We start from the raw sequence: 17327 nt of genomic DNA on the forward strand, positions 1-17327 counted from the left end.
TGTGAGTAACGTCTTACTCTTAAAACGTTACTCAAAAAAACGTTTTAGGAGTAAAATGTTACTCACAGTAACATATATCAACCTAACACCGTTAGTTTTTAAAACTTGAAATATACCCTAAAACGTTACTGTGAAATACGTTTATACTAGTTTTGTAAAATTTGAAAAAAATATATTATTTTGGTAAATTATTTTATATAATGACTTAATTTGGTAAATAATTCTTTGAAAAAGTATTAACCAAACTAAGCCATCTTGGAGAATTCCAACTATGTTCATTCATGTTTCAACTCCCTTTATTTGGTTATTGGAAGTTGCGCGGTGACTCTTTTAATTGTTCCTTGATGTTTGTTATGATTCAAGTCCATTTAAGAAAATGGGATTCAGCCAAGCCTGGAAAGTTCTTTTGATCTGTCTTATTTCTTGTTATATCATTCAAACATATTACTGTAATGCATCAGACACCATTCAGCAATCCTGGAAACTTTTAGTAGGAGAAACATTAACATCTGCTAGTCAAGTTTTTGAATTTGGATTCTTTACTCCAGCCAATTCTGATAAAAGGTACTTGGGGATATGGTTTAAAAATATCCCTCCTATTAAAGTTGTGTGGATTGCAAACAGAGAAAGTCCACTTAAAGTTTCTGATTCTGCTGCGAGTCTATCAATTAGCGAAAATGGAAACTTGGTGCTTCTTGATGGTACACAGACTGTTATCTGGTCAAGCAATGTGTCTATCTCTTCTAATAAAACAGTTGCTGTTGTTCTCCTGGACAGTGGGAATTTGGTGCTTAAAGATAATGTCTCGGGACAAACCTTCTGGGAGAGTTTCGATTATCCTTGTGATACTTTCTTGCCAGGAATGAAAATAGGTTTTAACAGTAAAACCGGGGAGAAATGGCTCTTGTCTTCTTGGCAGAAGGAAAATGACCCCTCACCCGGAAATTTTTCTATAGGGATCTCGGAGCAACTTTCACCTCAGTTTTTTGTATGGAACAAATTCACTCCTTACTACAGAACCGGGGAGTGGAATGGACTGAAGTTCATTGGTTTGCCTTATATAGATTCAGCAGCCTATATAATTCAGTTTGTTTTTCAGCAAGACTTTCAAGAGGGAACCACATATTGCACCTTTCTTCCAAATACTTCATTCCTAAATTTCGTGGAGCTTCAGTCTACGGGGTCTGTTCAAGTTGTTCAGTGGACCAATGGAGATCCAGCTTGGGAAATTTATGCTACAATGGTACATGCACCATGTGATATATATAACACATGTGGACCTTCAGCAGTCTGTAGCAAGCATAACTTCCCGATTTGCAGCTGCTTAAGAGGGTTCGTGCCACAGTCTGGTGATGAATGGAGCAAAGGAAACTGGACAGGTGGTTGTGTGAGGCGAACTGAATTACTCTGTCAGCAAAAAGGAAATACTCTATCTCCAGGGGTTGGACTGCAGGACAGATTTTTGAAGCTTAGTGGACTGAAACTGCCTGATCTTGCTGCTATTTTTCGCCTTGACAGTGCAAGTGAATGTGAAAAATTGTGCTTAAACAATTGTTCTTGCACTGCTTATGCTTACGTGGCAGGAATTAGATGTATGGTGTGGTCTGGTGATCTTTTAGATATGCAGGACTACTCGTATTCAGGGGAAGATCTTTTCCTTCGGCTTGCTTACTCAGAGTTAGGTAACCACTACATTGATTTGGTTTACACTGACTTTACGATCCCAGATCTCACTTCTGTTACTAACTTTACGATGTAATCCATCTACTGAAGTAGTTTATTACAATGTTTTTTCAGTTTTTCCAGGTAAGCGGAAGTTTAAAAGAACACTAATCATATGTTCTGCAGTATTTTCCTGTCTCTTTTCTGGGTTTGCTCTATTTTGTTTGCTCAAGCACAAGATTCATCAAACAGGTAACAATATATGACCTCCCTAAAGCTAACAAGTTGAAAAATACATGCAGCAAATCAAACTACCTTAATGGTTTTGTTGACACAACGGACGTCTAGCCTGATCTTTAGATTTTTTACTTCGTCTTAACAGGACAGAAGAGAAAAGGAGCCAGAAGCTTCAGTCTGGGTAATTCATGCTACATTTCAAAAGACTACACAGTGGAAAGTTTATGGGTTGGTAATTTAAAGAAAGAAGATCCAATTGAACTTCCACTGATTGAATTTGAGGTAATTGCCACAGCAACAAACAACTTCAAAGAAGAAAACAAACTCGGGGAAGGAGGATTTGGTCCAGTTTTCAAGGTAACTACACTTTTGTTCAAGCATTTAACCAAATATGTGATCACACACAAATCCATCATGGAATTTGCATTATTTTTTATTTGGTTTTTAAAATTATGAATTGTAAAATATGTGTTCTGATCATTGGACTTTTAATTGGCGGACTCTGCACAGGGAAAGCTAAAAGATGGTCCAGAAATAGCAGTGAAAAGACTTTCTAATCGAACGGGGCAAGGCATAGAGGAGTTCAAGAATGAAATCATATTGATATCAAAACTCCAGCACAGGAATCTTGTACGACTCCTGGGATGCTGCATTGAAGGGGAAGAGTTTCTTATAATATATGAATACATGCCAAATAGAAGCTTGGATAAATCTCTCTTTGGTATGTCTAGCTGCTCCTGTTTTCTTCTCTTATATTTCTTTTCTCCGTCTCTTGGACTCAAAATAAAGCTTTCGCATTGCTAGATTTTCCTAAAACACAAATGCACCTAAATGGCTGAAAATATAGTCGCCATCATGTACAACTTGCCTAAGGGATTCTTAGAGGTGATACATTATTAACTGTTTACACATTAATAATCAGATGCTTCACAAAAAGAACTGCTAGATTGGCCTAAACGGTTTAACATCATTCAAGGTGTTGCTAGAGGGCTATTATATCTACACAGAGATTCCTGTTTGAACATTATCCACCGGGATTTGAAGGTTAGCAATATCCTTTTGGATGAGGATATGAATCCAAAAATTTCTGACTTTGGTTTAGCAAGGACGTTTCAAAAGCAGCAGCAACTAGTGCATACTCACCGAGTAGCTGGAACATAGTAAGCAACCATATGTCTGTACTGCTGTATCAATTTTTACTTGCTGAAAGTTAGCACTAATATATTTTGGGCGACAAATGCAGTGGATACATGTCTCCTGAATATGCTTTGAGGGGAGTATTCTCGGAGAAATCTGATGTCTTCAGCTTCGGAGTCTTATTATTAGAAATCATAAGTGGGAAGAAGAATTCAAGTTTCCATTACGTTGAAGAAAATCTTAACCTCCTCAATTATGTTAGTACACACTCTTTGTCTGATGCTGTCTTTGATCAATTTCACTTATATATTGATGTCTTGAGCCTTATGACAACAGTGCTCATGTGTATGGGATATTGCAGGCATGGAAATTGTGGAGTGAACAAAGGGGATTAGACTTTATGGATGGGACATTGATCAACTCATTTTCTCCAGAAGAGATAACGCGATGCCTACACGTTGGCCTTCTCTGTGTTCAAGAGCATCCTAGGGACCGTCCTACTATGGCTGACATAATTCTCATGCTCAACAGTGAAATGAAATGCTCAAGTCCTAAACAACCCACATTTAAGTTTGAAACATACTTGGATCTTGATGGATCAGCAAAAGATAACGAAAGATGTTCTGTCAATGAGTTTAGTGCATCGTTGTCTCAAGGACGATAGAACATGCTATTGTATATTCTTAAAAAGTTTTTAATCAAGAACGAAAATCAAGTCATTAGCTTATGATCATGTAAATGCACCATTCTCGTAGATGTAATTCGTTTCACCCCATTTTTTTACAAATCAATCTTGTACTGAATTTCTTCAGTACTATAAGTTGTGTAATTATGTTGAATATATATACCAAAAGTCAGAATTTTCGAAATAGTCTAAAGCTCTTGTTAAGATTCAAGGTAAAACATGCGCTTCATTTTATCTTCCCTTTTCTGTTTTCATTACGTGACATTTTAGATCACAATATTATAAGAATTTTAATATATTTTACGTATTTATAGTATCTTCTTTACTTTCTTTTTATTGAACTCTATATCAAATAGGTTAGACAAACAAATGAGTTAAACAAACAAATTGAAACGGAGAAAATATTTCATAACTTAATTTAAGTCGTATCTTTATTTTGTAAACTTCAGCTTACATTGGGGATTTTTTATTTTTTTTTACACGACTCTGCCACTTTTTTGAAGAATATTGTCATAATAACAATATTTTTGTACATTTCAAGAATAACAAATATTTTTTACAACTTTAGCATATTTGAATGATTATGTGGTTGTTTAAAAGATAAACAAACCCATAAATTAAGGGATTATGTTTCTGATAAATAAACATGAGAGGGGGAATCATTTGAGATTGTTATGAGTATGATGATTCTTGTCCAGCTGTGTAGGTGTATGCTGAAGAATGTATATCTTTATCTGCCACGTTATTTTTTAAAATTAATTAATTAATTTTGTTTAGTTTCTACAATTTTTTTAGAATATTGCACAATCAAATGTTAGAGCTGTGAATGTGGGCTAGCCCATGCCATTCGGGCTAATTCGTAGAGAATTTGATATTTTACGAGTTAGATGGGGTTAGCCTATTCTTCGTATGGGCTGAGAAATGTACGTGTACGTGGGCTACAAACTTGTCGGGCCAATCCACAAGTACGTGGGCTACAAACTTGTCGGACCAATTCACTTTTAAAAAATTATATACTTTTTTTAATTATTAATTTAAAAATTATAAATTATAATTTAAAAATATTATCATAAATATCGACAAAAAAATATCTCATGAAATTAATGTTAATATTTCTCAAATCCCTCAAATTAACAGGTTTATTCAGACCGGGCTAAAAAACTCTTTACTTAAATGGACTTCAAAAATCTTAACTTAATCCTACAAAATCCCAAGTTAAGCTAGATCGACCTAACGAATATAGCCCGTATTGACAACTCTAATCAAATGTTTCTCTTTTACATTACATTATCCAATAACCATGGATTTTAATTTACACTTTCCGTTGATAAGATAGATTCCTTATATACCGTTCCAACTTCCTACTAAATAAGAGGAACCATTCAAATTAATTAGTAATCTAAAGTAAAAAATTAGAGGCTGTCTTTTTATTTTTAAAAGTCAAAATTATTTTTCTTTTTAGTAAAAAATCTTTGTTTTTTTTTATAGTTTTAAATTAAAAATTAAAATACTTTTTAATCTGATTTTAAATATGTAAAAATTAAATTTAAAAATCGATCAAAAACAAGTTCTGTAATATTTCGAAATAAACTAAAGAAAACACAATATGGTTTTTTTTATTAAAAAATTACTTATAATAATTCTATATTACTTTTTAAAAAAAATAGGGCCCTCCAATTTAGTGTCTAAGCCAGATGCCTCATTTTAAAGGAAAAAATACATAAATGAGTCATAAAATCCAAAATAATTACATATCCATAACCAAAGTAATTCAACAAATATTTATTCATAAAGATCACATACCGTGTGTATATTTAATTTGGTCTTAATTTTTTTGTTAAAATACTACGTGTTAGTTACTATATATATTGTATTGGTACGATTAAAGCTGATAATTTTTTTTAATTGATATTAAATCAGTATATATATATTGTATTGTATCATTAAGATTTGTCATTCAAAAATTATTCATTAGTAAATAATACTATAAAAATTAAATATATTATTATGATATCATTAAGATTTTTTGTTCCGTATTTATAAAGTCTTGCATCACGTACCACTTTTATTTTATTTTTTGAAAAAGGTCCTTACGAATAAAGAAGAAGGCGTGTAAAGTGTATATTCTTCTAACTACTATAAGTCACTAGTATACATTAATGCTAAAAAGATGTGCATGACTTTTGAGAGTGGCACTTCCTTATTTGGTCAAGTAAGATTTAAATACAGTGTGAACCGAACTTAAATGAATAATAACACGTCTCAACCTAGCAGAGCCTCTATTATAATAATAATAATAAACTAGACCCTTGAAGATCACATACCGTTGGTCCACAAATTATTGTAACGAATCGATCCTTACATGACGCGCATAGTTAAGCGATTTTGCATTTTTTAATTATTTTTTTCTTCGTTAATTTTACATATTTATTATGTCAAAAATAAATATCTATGTCATAAATAATTTGTATTATAGTGAATGTCTAATTATGTGAAGTCCTTATAGGATATGGTTACGAATCCTACTTGGGGACCAAGTAAGATTTTCCTATAAATAAATGATTTTCCTTCCTTGTAAATAAGATTGGTGAAAGATCAATGAATCCTGAATATGCTTCAAAATGAATAAGAAATCTTTTTCTCTCCCTACTTTATACGTCTTCTAATTTCATATAGTTTCATAACAATTTATTTTTATTTGTCCTTTTTAAAAAAAAAATAAAAAATCTTTCCTTGTTCATTAATTATTGCTATAATTTTAAATGGTTTTGTAAACGCATCAAGTTTCTAGATTAGTATTTTTACATAACCTCAATCCTTTTGTAGTTTCTACTGTTCTTCCTCAAATATTATTTTTACCCTTGGAAATAAATTCGAGGAATTTATATACAAGCAAGACAAACATTCCTTTTCTTTTTATATTAGGGATTTTCCATAAATATAATTCTTAGCACTACAAAAAAAAAGTTTTACATTGGAACTCACGCATCTTGTATAAATAACAGTAACATGGAGTAGAGTATATAGTTGCATTGTTTTCATAATTTCATTAAAATACAAGTATAGCCCCCAACAGAAACTTGACCTAATCTTGAGAGATCGTACGTACTACATTTACGATACATTATTTCCCCTTCCATCTATAACCATAGAACATGCAACTATATTTAGTGCACAACACCAACTAAACTCCTCAGCTCATATTCTCTGTTGTACATTTGTTTGATCATTCACTGTGTACAATATTCTAGTCGTCTATATTATACTCTCGATTTATTTAGAAAATTAATAATTTTTTTAAAAAAAGTAAAATCTCTTTAATTAGTAAATTAATTTTAAAATTCTATTGATTAATAAAAGTAAAATAACAAATTTATTTTATTAACTTTTTTCTTTTATTATGAACATCAAATAAAAAACAAACAAGTAAATAAAAATAGATAATTGAAAAATTGGAGAGAGGGAGTAATAAATATTAAATGACCCAACTTTCATTATGATTTATTAGGGTAGCGGTGCCTTTTTGTTTTTAAAGTTTGAAAAGAGACTAAGTCATAAAGTAATTGATCAAGTCCTAATTAACAATTGCCAACCCAAAATTAAAGATGATTAATACGTGTAGCTTATCACTGACTAAGTCATATAGTGCTAGTGGATTACTCTACTTCTATATTCTCTATTTGCATGCTAGTGCTCCTTTTTATTACTGAATTATTAATATATTTTTTAAAAGGTGCGGCTCGTTAAAATTAATTCTTCAAAATCAAACTGGATGAAATGTATACACTTTTGGAAGGATAATTTTTAAATTATTGAGATATAAAGTTAATTAGAATTTTTTGATATATTTGAATGCTATTTCAATAATTATATACACTTGATCCATTTAATATATTTTTTTTTCTATTAGTTTGTTTAAAAAAATTGTACCTTTTTCGTTTAAAAAGGAGTATTTATGAAGCTATAAACCTAAAGCCCTTTTGCTTAAATACTGCCTTATGCTTTAGCCGTCACTGATATTTTTATGTCTTTTTTTTCTTAAATCACTTCAGATTTTATTAAATGTTTCTGCATTACTTTTTGGGTAGAGGTTGTTGAATTTTCTTAATTAATCAATCATATCTTCTCATTTGGAACATGCAAACCTCTTTTTTTTTTTTTTTTTTTTTTTTTTTTTAAAAAAAGCACGTGGAGGCGGTTTATTTAATGGAATAATCACTTTAGTGATATGGGTTAAAAAGAAATTTTACTGACATAAAGTATCAAAACGCGGTATCGTACATTGATATTGAGGGTATAAAGTATGAGGTGTTTTTAAATATATTGTATATTCTAATAGCCATGAATTATGGAAAAAATCTTTAATTAATAAGCAATTTTAAAAATAAAGAATTCTGTCCCTAATTATAGTCGATTTTCTTATCATCTTTATAGTTTTAAATTTATTCTGAATTTTTTTTAACCTCAAATAGTGGGATATATATCTGTATTTTATGTCGGTAGATTTGGAGTATATATTATTGCCTTTAAAATTAGAGAGTTAGAGGCAGGTCCCAGAAACTAAGCAAATTAATTTGATTCAGTACTCTACTTGTTACAAAACAAAATATTGAATATTCAAATGATTATGAGTTTTTCGTATAGAAAAGTAAAAGTCATTTTCAAGTATACGAACGCTAGGATTAACTTTTATAATTTGGACTAAGAATGTGAGAATAGTAGATAGAATTGGGCGTAACTGACTAATCAAAATGTTTTTAAAGAGTTGGGAAGGAGCATCACTAAACTATAAAATAAACAAGGCCAAATCGACATGGTTGTTAAACTAAGAATCAACATCAATACTTATTATATTCTTCTATAATGGAAAAGAAAAAAAAAAGACTGAGAAAGAAAGACCATACACCTCCTTCTTGAATCTTATATTCATTCAATAAAAAAATAATAATATATTATACTGCTATATTTTATTTTACTTGATCTTTATATCAGAGATTATCACAATTTTTTTAATGATTTTTTAGGTCAATCGTGTAAGATGAATGGAGTATTAAATTGTAATGCAAACCACGATTGGAATTCTTTTTTCCAGTGATTAAGAAAGTAATGATAAAGCAAATAAGTCTTTTTTAAATTTCTCTTTGTCTCTGTGTGGCTAATTTCCATAAGAGGTATAATTAGAAAAAATAATATAATTGGTGCATGCATGGTGAGTGGTGACTTTCTTCATTTTCATTAGTCACTAACACAAAGAGACAAATTAAATACAATCTTCCGTGAAGGACGTGCTATGTGGGGCTTCTTGTGGAGTTATTACTCTTTAATTTGTTCATCAAATGGACGCTTCTTAGTAGGTTCAACTGTATAATTTCAACAATTTTGTAAGCACGTATGACACTTGTATCAGGATGTCCGATTGGATCCCTTTGTCTAAATATTATATTGTATATATATACCAAAATAATAAATTAAGTGGCTAAATAATATACTTTTGACATAACGATATGATGTAGTCTAAGGTTTCAGGCGTCTTGAAAGAGTAAAGATACATAAATTTTGAAGTGTTTGTGTGTTCAAATTTAACTAGTAGTAATTTCTTTTTCACTTTTTAAGAAGAGTAGATTCATTTTAGCATTTGGACACCCTTTGTGAAAATTCTAGCTCTACCGTGACCAGACCTTTTTGTAGTTGCAAATCCTAGCTATTGGTACTATTATATAGATCGAGGGGTGGTTAATTGAACATTCTTCATCGATACAAAATTATATTTGGTACATTAATAAAAAACTATTTTTTCATGTATAAATATTACATTTGAAATACTCTTTATCGAATTTTTGGTTTCGCCAGCATAAAATGCAAATGCACCACTATTCTATTTTTTTACCTTCAAAATAGTGTAAGAATAACATATGGATATTGCAGGAGAAAAGAAGTGTTCTTTGCGTTCTCTTAAATTTTATATGAATGTACATATTTATCATTTTATTATATATAGATATATATATATATATATATATATATATATATCTAAAAATATTTGATAATATCTTATTACAAAAAAAAAAGTAATTACATTTTACTACATAAATAGTTATTATTATGTTAAATTATATTTGCTTGGGACTCTTGTTGTTCCAAAAATCATCCATTTAGCTTGACTTCTTGTTAATTAAAGAAACAAAAAATTTGTGACAAAGAATCTCGCCGTATTTTAACAAGAGTAAAAGCATTAAAAGATTGAAATTTCGGATTGATCTTCTACCAGTTATAGACAAAAAAAATGTGCTACTATGCGTAGAGTTTGCAATTATTGGCAATAATTAGATTAACATAAAGTCTTAATTATGTACTATTAAACACTTCACAACTGGAACGATAGCTTAATTATTTTTATAAATAGCGTCTAATTCAAACTTAACCTACCACTCTGGCCTGTTTTGCACGAAACGTTGCCATTTTGCAAAGTATCAAACTATTAGTAGGAAATAACATTTAAAGTCATTCAACAACCAATTAGTACTAAATTTCTTCTTTTGGCTCCCAGTTAATTATTAAGCTCTTTATGGCCTCTTAACTACTACTAACACTTGTTGATATATGGCTAACAATTAATCTCATCTATGTTAAAAGGACAATAATTTATTATTTTCTTTTTTATATTTGAAAAATAAAGTATTTTTTTTTAAAGATGTCGCACATTCTTTTGCTTTTATACGATTAGCAAATATAATCAAAAGACAAACACATAGAAGGAACCTAATCACTTAGACTAACATTAAATTAATAAAGGAGTATTGACAAAGTTGTAAATCAAGGATGGAATGGTAAAGGATAATTGAACTGAAGTTGATTTATCAAGGTTGTGTAACTTTATAATAATATCAATAATATTATGTGTTACATATCCATACAAGGAGAAGTTGGACTACAAATTCTACTCGAAAAACGTCACACGATCCATCGAAGTGGTATCACAAATTAGGTTGAGTCATATTGCATGTCGGTTGAATGATGGCGTTCGACTTACGATAATTACTCCTTACTATAAAAAACCAATTGTACTAATCAAAACGTGTGTTGGTATGATAAATACAACATTTCAATAGATTATATTTTTTTAATTGTTATAAAATATTAGACATTAAGATTTGAACATATTTAAAAACAGTATGATAAATAATAAAATAAAATTATTAAATACTTTAATAAGTAAAAATAAAATGGAGGAGGAAAAAAAGATAACAATACGATCATATCAAGTCAAGAATTATCATATAAAAAGAGATTTTTCATCGTTAATAACAATTACAATACAATAAAATTTAAATTACAATCAAAACTAAGAATTTTTATTAAGTTAAACTAACAAGACAATATACTACAATACAAACAACCATCCAAACAAGTTGTGTTAGCAATCACAAGAAAATCCCTTCTTTTTTGGTAGGGTTAAATTCAACATCAGTTAAATTGAGATAAACTTTTGGTAGGATTAAATTTAACATCAGTTAAACATTATCACATAAATTGAGATAAATAAAGTAAAATTTAGACGCAATCGAGAATCGTCCAAATTATAATATACCCAATTTTAACTTCAACTTTGTTACATGGAATTTGAAATCAACTTTTGTGACATTTCATTTTCAAGGGAAGACTTTAGAAGACCAAGAAAGAACCATAAAAGAGAGAAGGGGGGAATGTGTACCAAAATACCATCTTCCTTCCTTCCCTCTTCCTATCAAACAAGAGAACAAGTACACCAACAAATGTCTCAAACACCAACACTGCAGCAAAACAAAATATTCTTTTCTTAAATTACACAATGAGAAACACCAAAGATTACTACTTTCACCAATTCTTGTTCTTGATTTTGATTTCTCAATTTCTTCATACAATTCTTGCTATACCCACTGATACAATCACCACAACACAGCCTTTAACCAAAGATCAAACCTTAGTATCTTCCGATCAACTCTTTGAATTAGGCTTTTTCTCTCCTGGCGGTGCAAATTCAGACAAATGGTATATCGGTATTTGGTATAAAGAGATTCAAGACAGGACTATTGTCTGGGTTGCAAACAGAGCTAAACCCCTTTCAGCTTCATCAACATCAGTCCTAAAAATCACAGAAATTGGTACCCTTCTTCTCGTCGATGGCCAAACTGGGAATTCCGTTTGGTCTTCCGATCAAACTCCGGCGACCAACGTAGTAGCCCAACTCCTTGACTCCGGGAACTTTGTCATTCGACCGGAAAACGATGACAGGGAACAGAGTTACCTATGGCAGAGCTTTGATTATCCAACAAACACTTTATTACCTGGGATGAAACTTGGGTGGGATTCAAAATCCGGGATGAATAGAAACATAACATCATGGAAATCAGCAATTGATCCAGCTCCCGGAGATTACACTTTCAAGATCAACACCAGTGGGTTCCCGGAAATTTACTTAACGAATAAACAAGAAATTATCTACCGGAGCGGGGCTTGGAATGGAATTAGATTCAGTGGGGTACCGGAAATGAAGGCAAGTGATATTATCTCATTCGAATTTCAGTTCAAATCAGATGAAATTACTTATACGTTCAAATTACACAACAAAACTTTATACTCAAGATTGTTCGTGAGTCACAGTGGTTTTCTTGAAAGATTCGCTTGGATCCCAACAAGCAACCTATGGAATCGATTTTGGTATGCTCCAAAAGATCAATGTGACGGATACACAGAGTGTGGGATATCTGGAATTTGTGACACAAATATTTCACCAATCTGCAAATGTATGGTGGGATTCAAGCCTAAAAATCAAGTGGCCTGGGATTTGCGAGATGGGTCTGATGGTTGTGTTCGTTTTCATAATTTGGATTGTAAAACTGATAAATTTAACATATTGAAGAACATGAAGTTGCCAGATACGACGAATTCGTTTGTGGATACAAATATGAATTTGGATGAATGTGAAGCTATGTGTATGAAGAATTGTTCTTGCACGGCCTATACAAATTCGAACATTAGCGGAAGCGGGTCGGGTTGTGTGATTTGGAGCTCCGAACTTCTTGATATGCGGCAGTATGCGGTGGCGGAAGGTGGCCAAGTTCTCTACGTTAGGGTGGCTTCTTCTGATGCAGGTATCATCCTAATTTTCTACTAGCTTCACTTGCAATTTCTTTTAACGATTAATAATCGATAAAAAAATAGTTGTATTAAAAAGAATTGTAGAATTAATTTAAAGTAATTTGGGGTTGATAATTGATTGTTAGATAATCCACTTCTAAGGTAGGATCAAATTTTGGGTTACTGGGATGATTTGAGTCGACTTAGTATGCACGAATGGAGTTAGCTGGAATTTTTATTTACTTATTAGGTTTGATGATATTTCAACACAGTGAAGTAGAGTAAAATAGAAAGAGTGATGAAATTTCTCGAAAATATTTTTGTAGAAGTTTCATCTTTAGTTTCAAATATCTTTTTTTAAATTCTACGTCAAATTAAATTATATCACATAAATTGAGACGATGTATATGTCAGCATATTTTTGTCGGAAGTTGATTTATCTCATTCGTTTGTACACTTGCTATCCTCTGCATTATTCCACCATATATACTGTTTCTGTATGAATATATTTTCATAGTTTCAAAGTCTAGGACAAGTCGAAAAATCTATTTGTCCAAAAATTGTTAGTACCACCAGTTTTGTATGTCATCCAATCTAAATATAATAATATTGTAAATTTGTTTTGTCATTTTAATAAGAAGGATATTACACATTATAATCATTTTAATTCACTCTTTTCCGATTGAATTCCAAAGTTGGCAAATTTAACCATGTGCATGCTAGTTTGTCTCTAATAGATGAAATTATAAAAATATATTCTACTTTTTTGTATTCTTCTTCCCTATTTTATTTTTTCAAACCCCCCCACCCCCACCCCATGCAGAAATTAAATTAGAGATTTTATTTTGAAAATAAATACTCTGCTCCCTTTAAACAACACGTATAGTTGTCTTTTAATATCCTTGGCCCCCCTTTTTAAATTCCCTTTCACGTTACCTACTTTCGATCTAATATTCTATATAATCAACTAGATTTCATAATAAAAATAAAAATTCATAATTGCTAGTTGAAAAAAAAACAAGAAGTTAGTATAATAATTATTGAGTGCATTTAATCCTGAAAAGGACTTATAAACAACCTACTTTTCAAAGTTATTCTGCTAATGAGTTTGCCAATATATTCTTTGTGGTATGCACGTTTTCAATATAATTTTTTCTTCTTTTATGCTTTCTGTATTTCACTTTGAAAAAGTATAAAAAACCTAACCATATCTACCAATCACATCTACAATTTGCTTTCAATAGGGACTTAATTATATCTATTTTCTATTTGGACTTTCTTTTTCTCATTTGATTTGATAGGGATGATTAGTATTTGGAAAATATGTTACACAGTATTCATAAATTTGAACAAACATTATCGATTTATTGTCATAATTCAGCTCGTAACTATACGTTAAGATTGAAATAATAATAATAATAAAAGGTAACAAAGTTATCAAAATGTGCATTTGCTTTTTCTTTTGTACTTTCCTTGTTAAATCTGCATATGCTTAACAGGGAACTTTTAATTATGGTGGGAAATAAAGTTTCAAATAAAGCTTATTTAGCTCTAAATTAGTTTCCATTAAATTGGTCCCACAATAAATGGGTCCACAAAGAGATACTCCTTTGCAAATCAAAAACGGTGACGAAGCAATTTCCTAGTCGGTGTAATGGGCCCTTACATGGCCGTCGATCTTGACTTTTATTGGGCCAGCTCGGCCCACTTTTTTTTCTCCTTTTTAGAGGAAAAAAAAAAAAGCATATGCTTCCTAATGTAATACAAGAAAATGATTGGACACTTTTGGGGAAAAGGTCATATACACGTTTGAAAGTAAGGTTTGGTGTGGTAAATTAATTGAAATATTACAAAGGGGTTAAGAAGTATATATTAAGCTAATTATTTTTTATCAAGAAAATGTCATGGATATGTTAATAGGTTTTCTGGACACAACTTTGTGAACTAGGTGAATTAGATCATGTTTACTGACATCATTGGACTGTAGTCTTTTCAATTCAAACTTTGCTATTGTCACCGAAAATGATTTTTAACAACACTACAGGTTTTCATACATAAACCGACATTAAAACTTAGCCTCAGCTTGCAAATAAACACCTTAACTTTGAGTATACATACCTTGACTCCTCAATTTATTTCCTCTGTGTCAATTGAATACTCCAACTTACAAAATGATTATCTAGACATCTTCAAAATTTATGTATCAAGTCAGAATGTGTGTCCATGCGACACAGTGGAATGAGTTAGAGTGTCTAGTTGTCCGTTGGGATCTGTCTAGATATGTTCTTTCGAAGTTGGAGTGGTTACTTGCACGCTGAGGTCAAGTTTGAGTATTTGTTTATGTATTATGTAAGTAAAAAATGATGGTGTTCTTCTTGCAGCACTAAACTCTTGAATAAAATTAAGCATGATTAATTAACTCGAAAAACTTTTAATTTCAGTGCAAATTGGAGGTGAAAGATCTGGAAATAGTTCTCGCAAGACAAAAATAGTTGCAATAGCTGCTGGGGTTACAGTTGGTATAGCTCTTGTGCTATTTGGACTAACCCTTTGCCTCTTATCAAAGAGAAGAAAACATCAAAGTTCAATTCGAACTAAATCCGTAAACAGAGGTATTATATGAATCTATCATGATTAATAAAATTGTTTAATATAAAATGCTTCATTTTCTCATGAATGTTTCTTATGATCCTAAACCAGGCACTAGCGAACGAAGTCAAGAACTTTTGATGAATGCAACTATTATTCCAAGTAAAAGAGAATTTTCTGGTGAAACTTCCACGGAAGAGTTTGAATTGCCATTGTTTGATTACAGTACCCTAGCTACGGCAACAGAAAATTTTTCTGACGCGACTAAGTTGGGCCAAGGTGGCTTTGGTTGTGTTTACAAGGTAAATCTCAGTTATATGTAAACCATAGTGATATTATAAAGAAGAAAAAGTTATCGACGAACTCAATAATATAATCTTTTGATCAGGCAATGCTGGTTGGTCAAGAAGTAGCAGTCAAAAGGCTCTCGAAGAATTCCGGACAAGGAGTAGAGGAATTTAAAAATGAGCTAAGATTGATTGCCAGGCTTCAACACAGAAATCTAGTCCGGCTTCTTGGCTGTTGTGTTGATATGGAAGAGAAGATGCTGATCTATGAATACCTGGAGAATAAAAGTTTAGATTCAATTTTGTTCAGTAAGTCTTTTTCATTAGATGGTCAAGAGAGTAGTGTTTCACATCATTTACTTAGATGCTCATATAATTTGTGACTCACATTCGAATATGCTCCTCAGATAAACAGAAAAGCTCGCTGCTCGACTGGCAAAAGCGGTTCAATATTATTTGTGGGATTGCTCGGGGGCTTCTATACCTTCATCAAGATTCAAGATTTAGGATTATCCATAGAGACCTTAAAGCAAGCAATATTCTGCTTGATAAGGATTTGACTCCCAAAATATCAGATTTTGGCATGGCAAGAATTTTTGGCGGAGATGAGACTGAAGGAAATACAAAAAGAGTAGTTGGAACCTAGTAAGCACACGACATAATTTCTTCACATTTTTCATAGAACCTTTAAAGCTGTTTCTAAATCTGTTTTTTTTTTGTTTTGATGTAGTGGTTACATGTCTCCGGAATATGCAATGGATGGCCTCTTCTCTGTTAAGTCCGATGTTTTCAGCTTTGGGGTTTTGGTGTTAGAAATAGTAACCGGAAAGAAGAACAGGGGATTCTATTATCAAAATAACCAACTCAACCTTCTTGGACATGTAAGTTAACAGATCATATGTTAGCTTCATTATTGGCAATACATTCATCATTTGATTCATTTCTGATAAAGAAAGTAATCGACTATGCAGGCGTGGAGACTATGGAAAGAAGGGAGCGGCTCAGAGCTACTAGATCCATCTTTTGGAGAATCTTTTTCTCCATCTGAAGTAATGAGATGCATACAGGTTGGACTGTTGTGTGTCCAGGAACAAGCAGAAGACAGACCAAACATGGCCACTGTGGTTTTGATGCTAGGTAGCGAAAGTGCATCACTTCCTCAGCCTAAAAACCCAGGATTTTGCCTTGGAAGAAGACCCGTTGATTCTGATTCATATTCGACTAATTATGAAGAAACTTGCACTGTCAATCAAGTTACAGTTACCATGATAGATCCCCGGTAGTTGATGGTATCGCCCTCAGAAAGTGTGTATATTACTACAAGAGGTTCACAATTTTCTCTTGTATATTACTATCTCAGTTTTTGTTTTTGGGTAAGTTTTGTGAAAGATAAAGAGCATAATTAGGTCTTTTTTTCTCATTACATACAATTGTGAGTTCAAAAATCTTGTCTTTTTTCATCATCAATGTAATAGGCCAATCATTCCTTTCCATATCCTTGTAAATTACTGTGCCATTATTGATGCGATTCAGAAGGAATATCTTGTGCATTCATCTTCATTTCTTCTAAATAAAATTTTAAACTCTTGTCTTTTCATTTCCTCATATTGAAT

The 17327-nt window shown here is 31.6% G+C and overlaps 1 protein-coding gene across 1 annotated transcript; it reads left to right on the top strand.

Annotated features, from left to right (window-relative positions):
- Positions 1-361: 361 nt before the first annotated feature.
- On the top strand, positions 362-17290 carry LOC107010091. The gene is made up of 14 exons (XM_027914211.1): positions 362-1682; positions 1798-1914; positions 2045-2256; positions 2410-2620; positions 2822-3059; positions 3143-3293; positions 3398-3697; positions 11412-12852; positions 15280-15450; positions 15539-15729; positions 15816-16023; positions 16122-16359; positions 16445-16595; positions 16686-17290. The coding sequence occupies exons 1-14, from the start codon at positions 377-379 to the stop codon at positions 16995-16997; spliced, it is 5247 nt and encodes a 1748-aa protein (XP_027770012.1). The 5' UTR covers positions 362-376; the 3' UTR covers positions 16998-17290.
- Positions 17291-17327: the final 37 nt, after the last annotated feature.

The sequence above is a fragment of the Solanum pennellii genome, chromosome 2 (assembly GCF_001406875.1).
Source record: "Solanum pennellii chromosome 2, SPENNV200".
In the NCBI taxonomy this organism is placed as follows: domain Eukaryota; kingdom Viridiplantae; phylum Streptophyta; class Magnoliopsida; order Solanales; family Solanaceae; genus Solanum; species Solanum pennellii.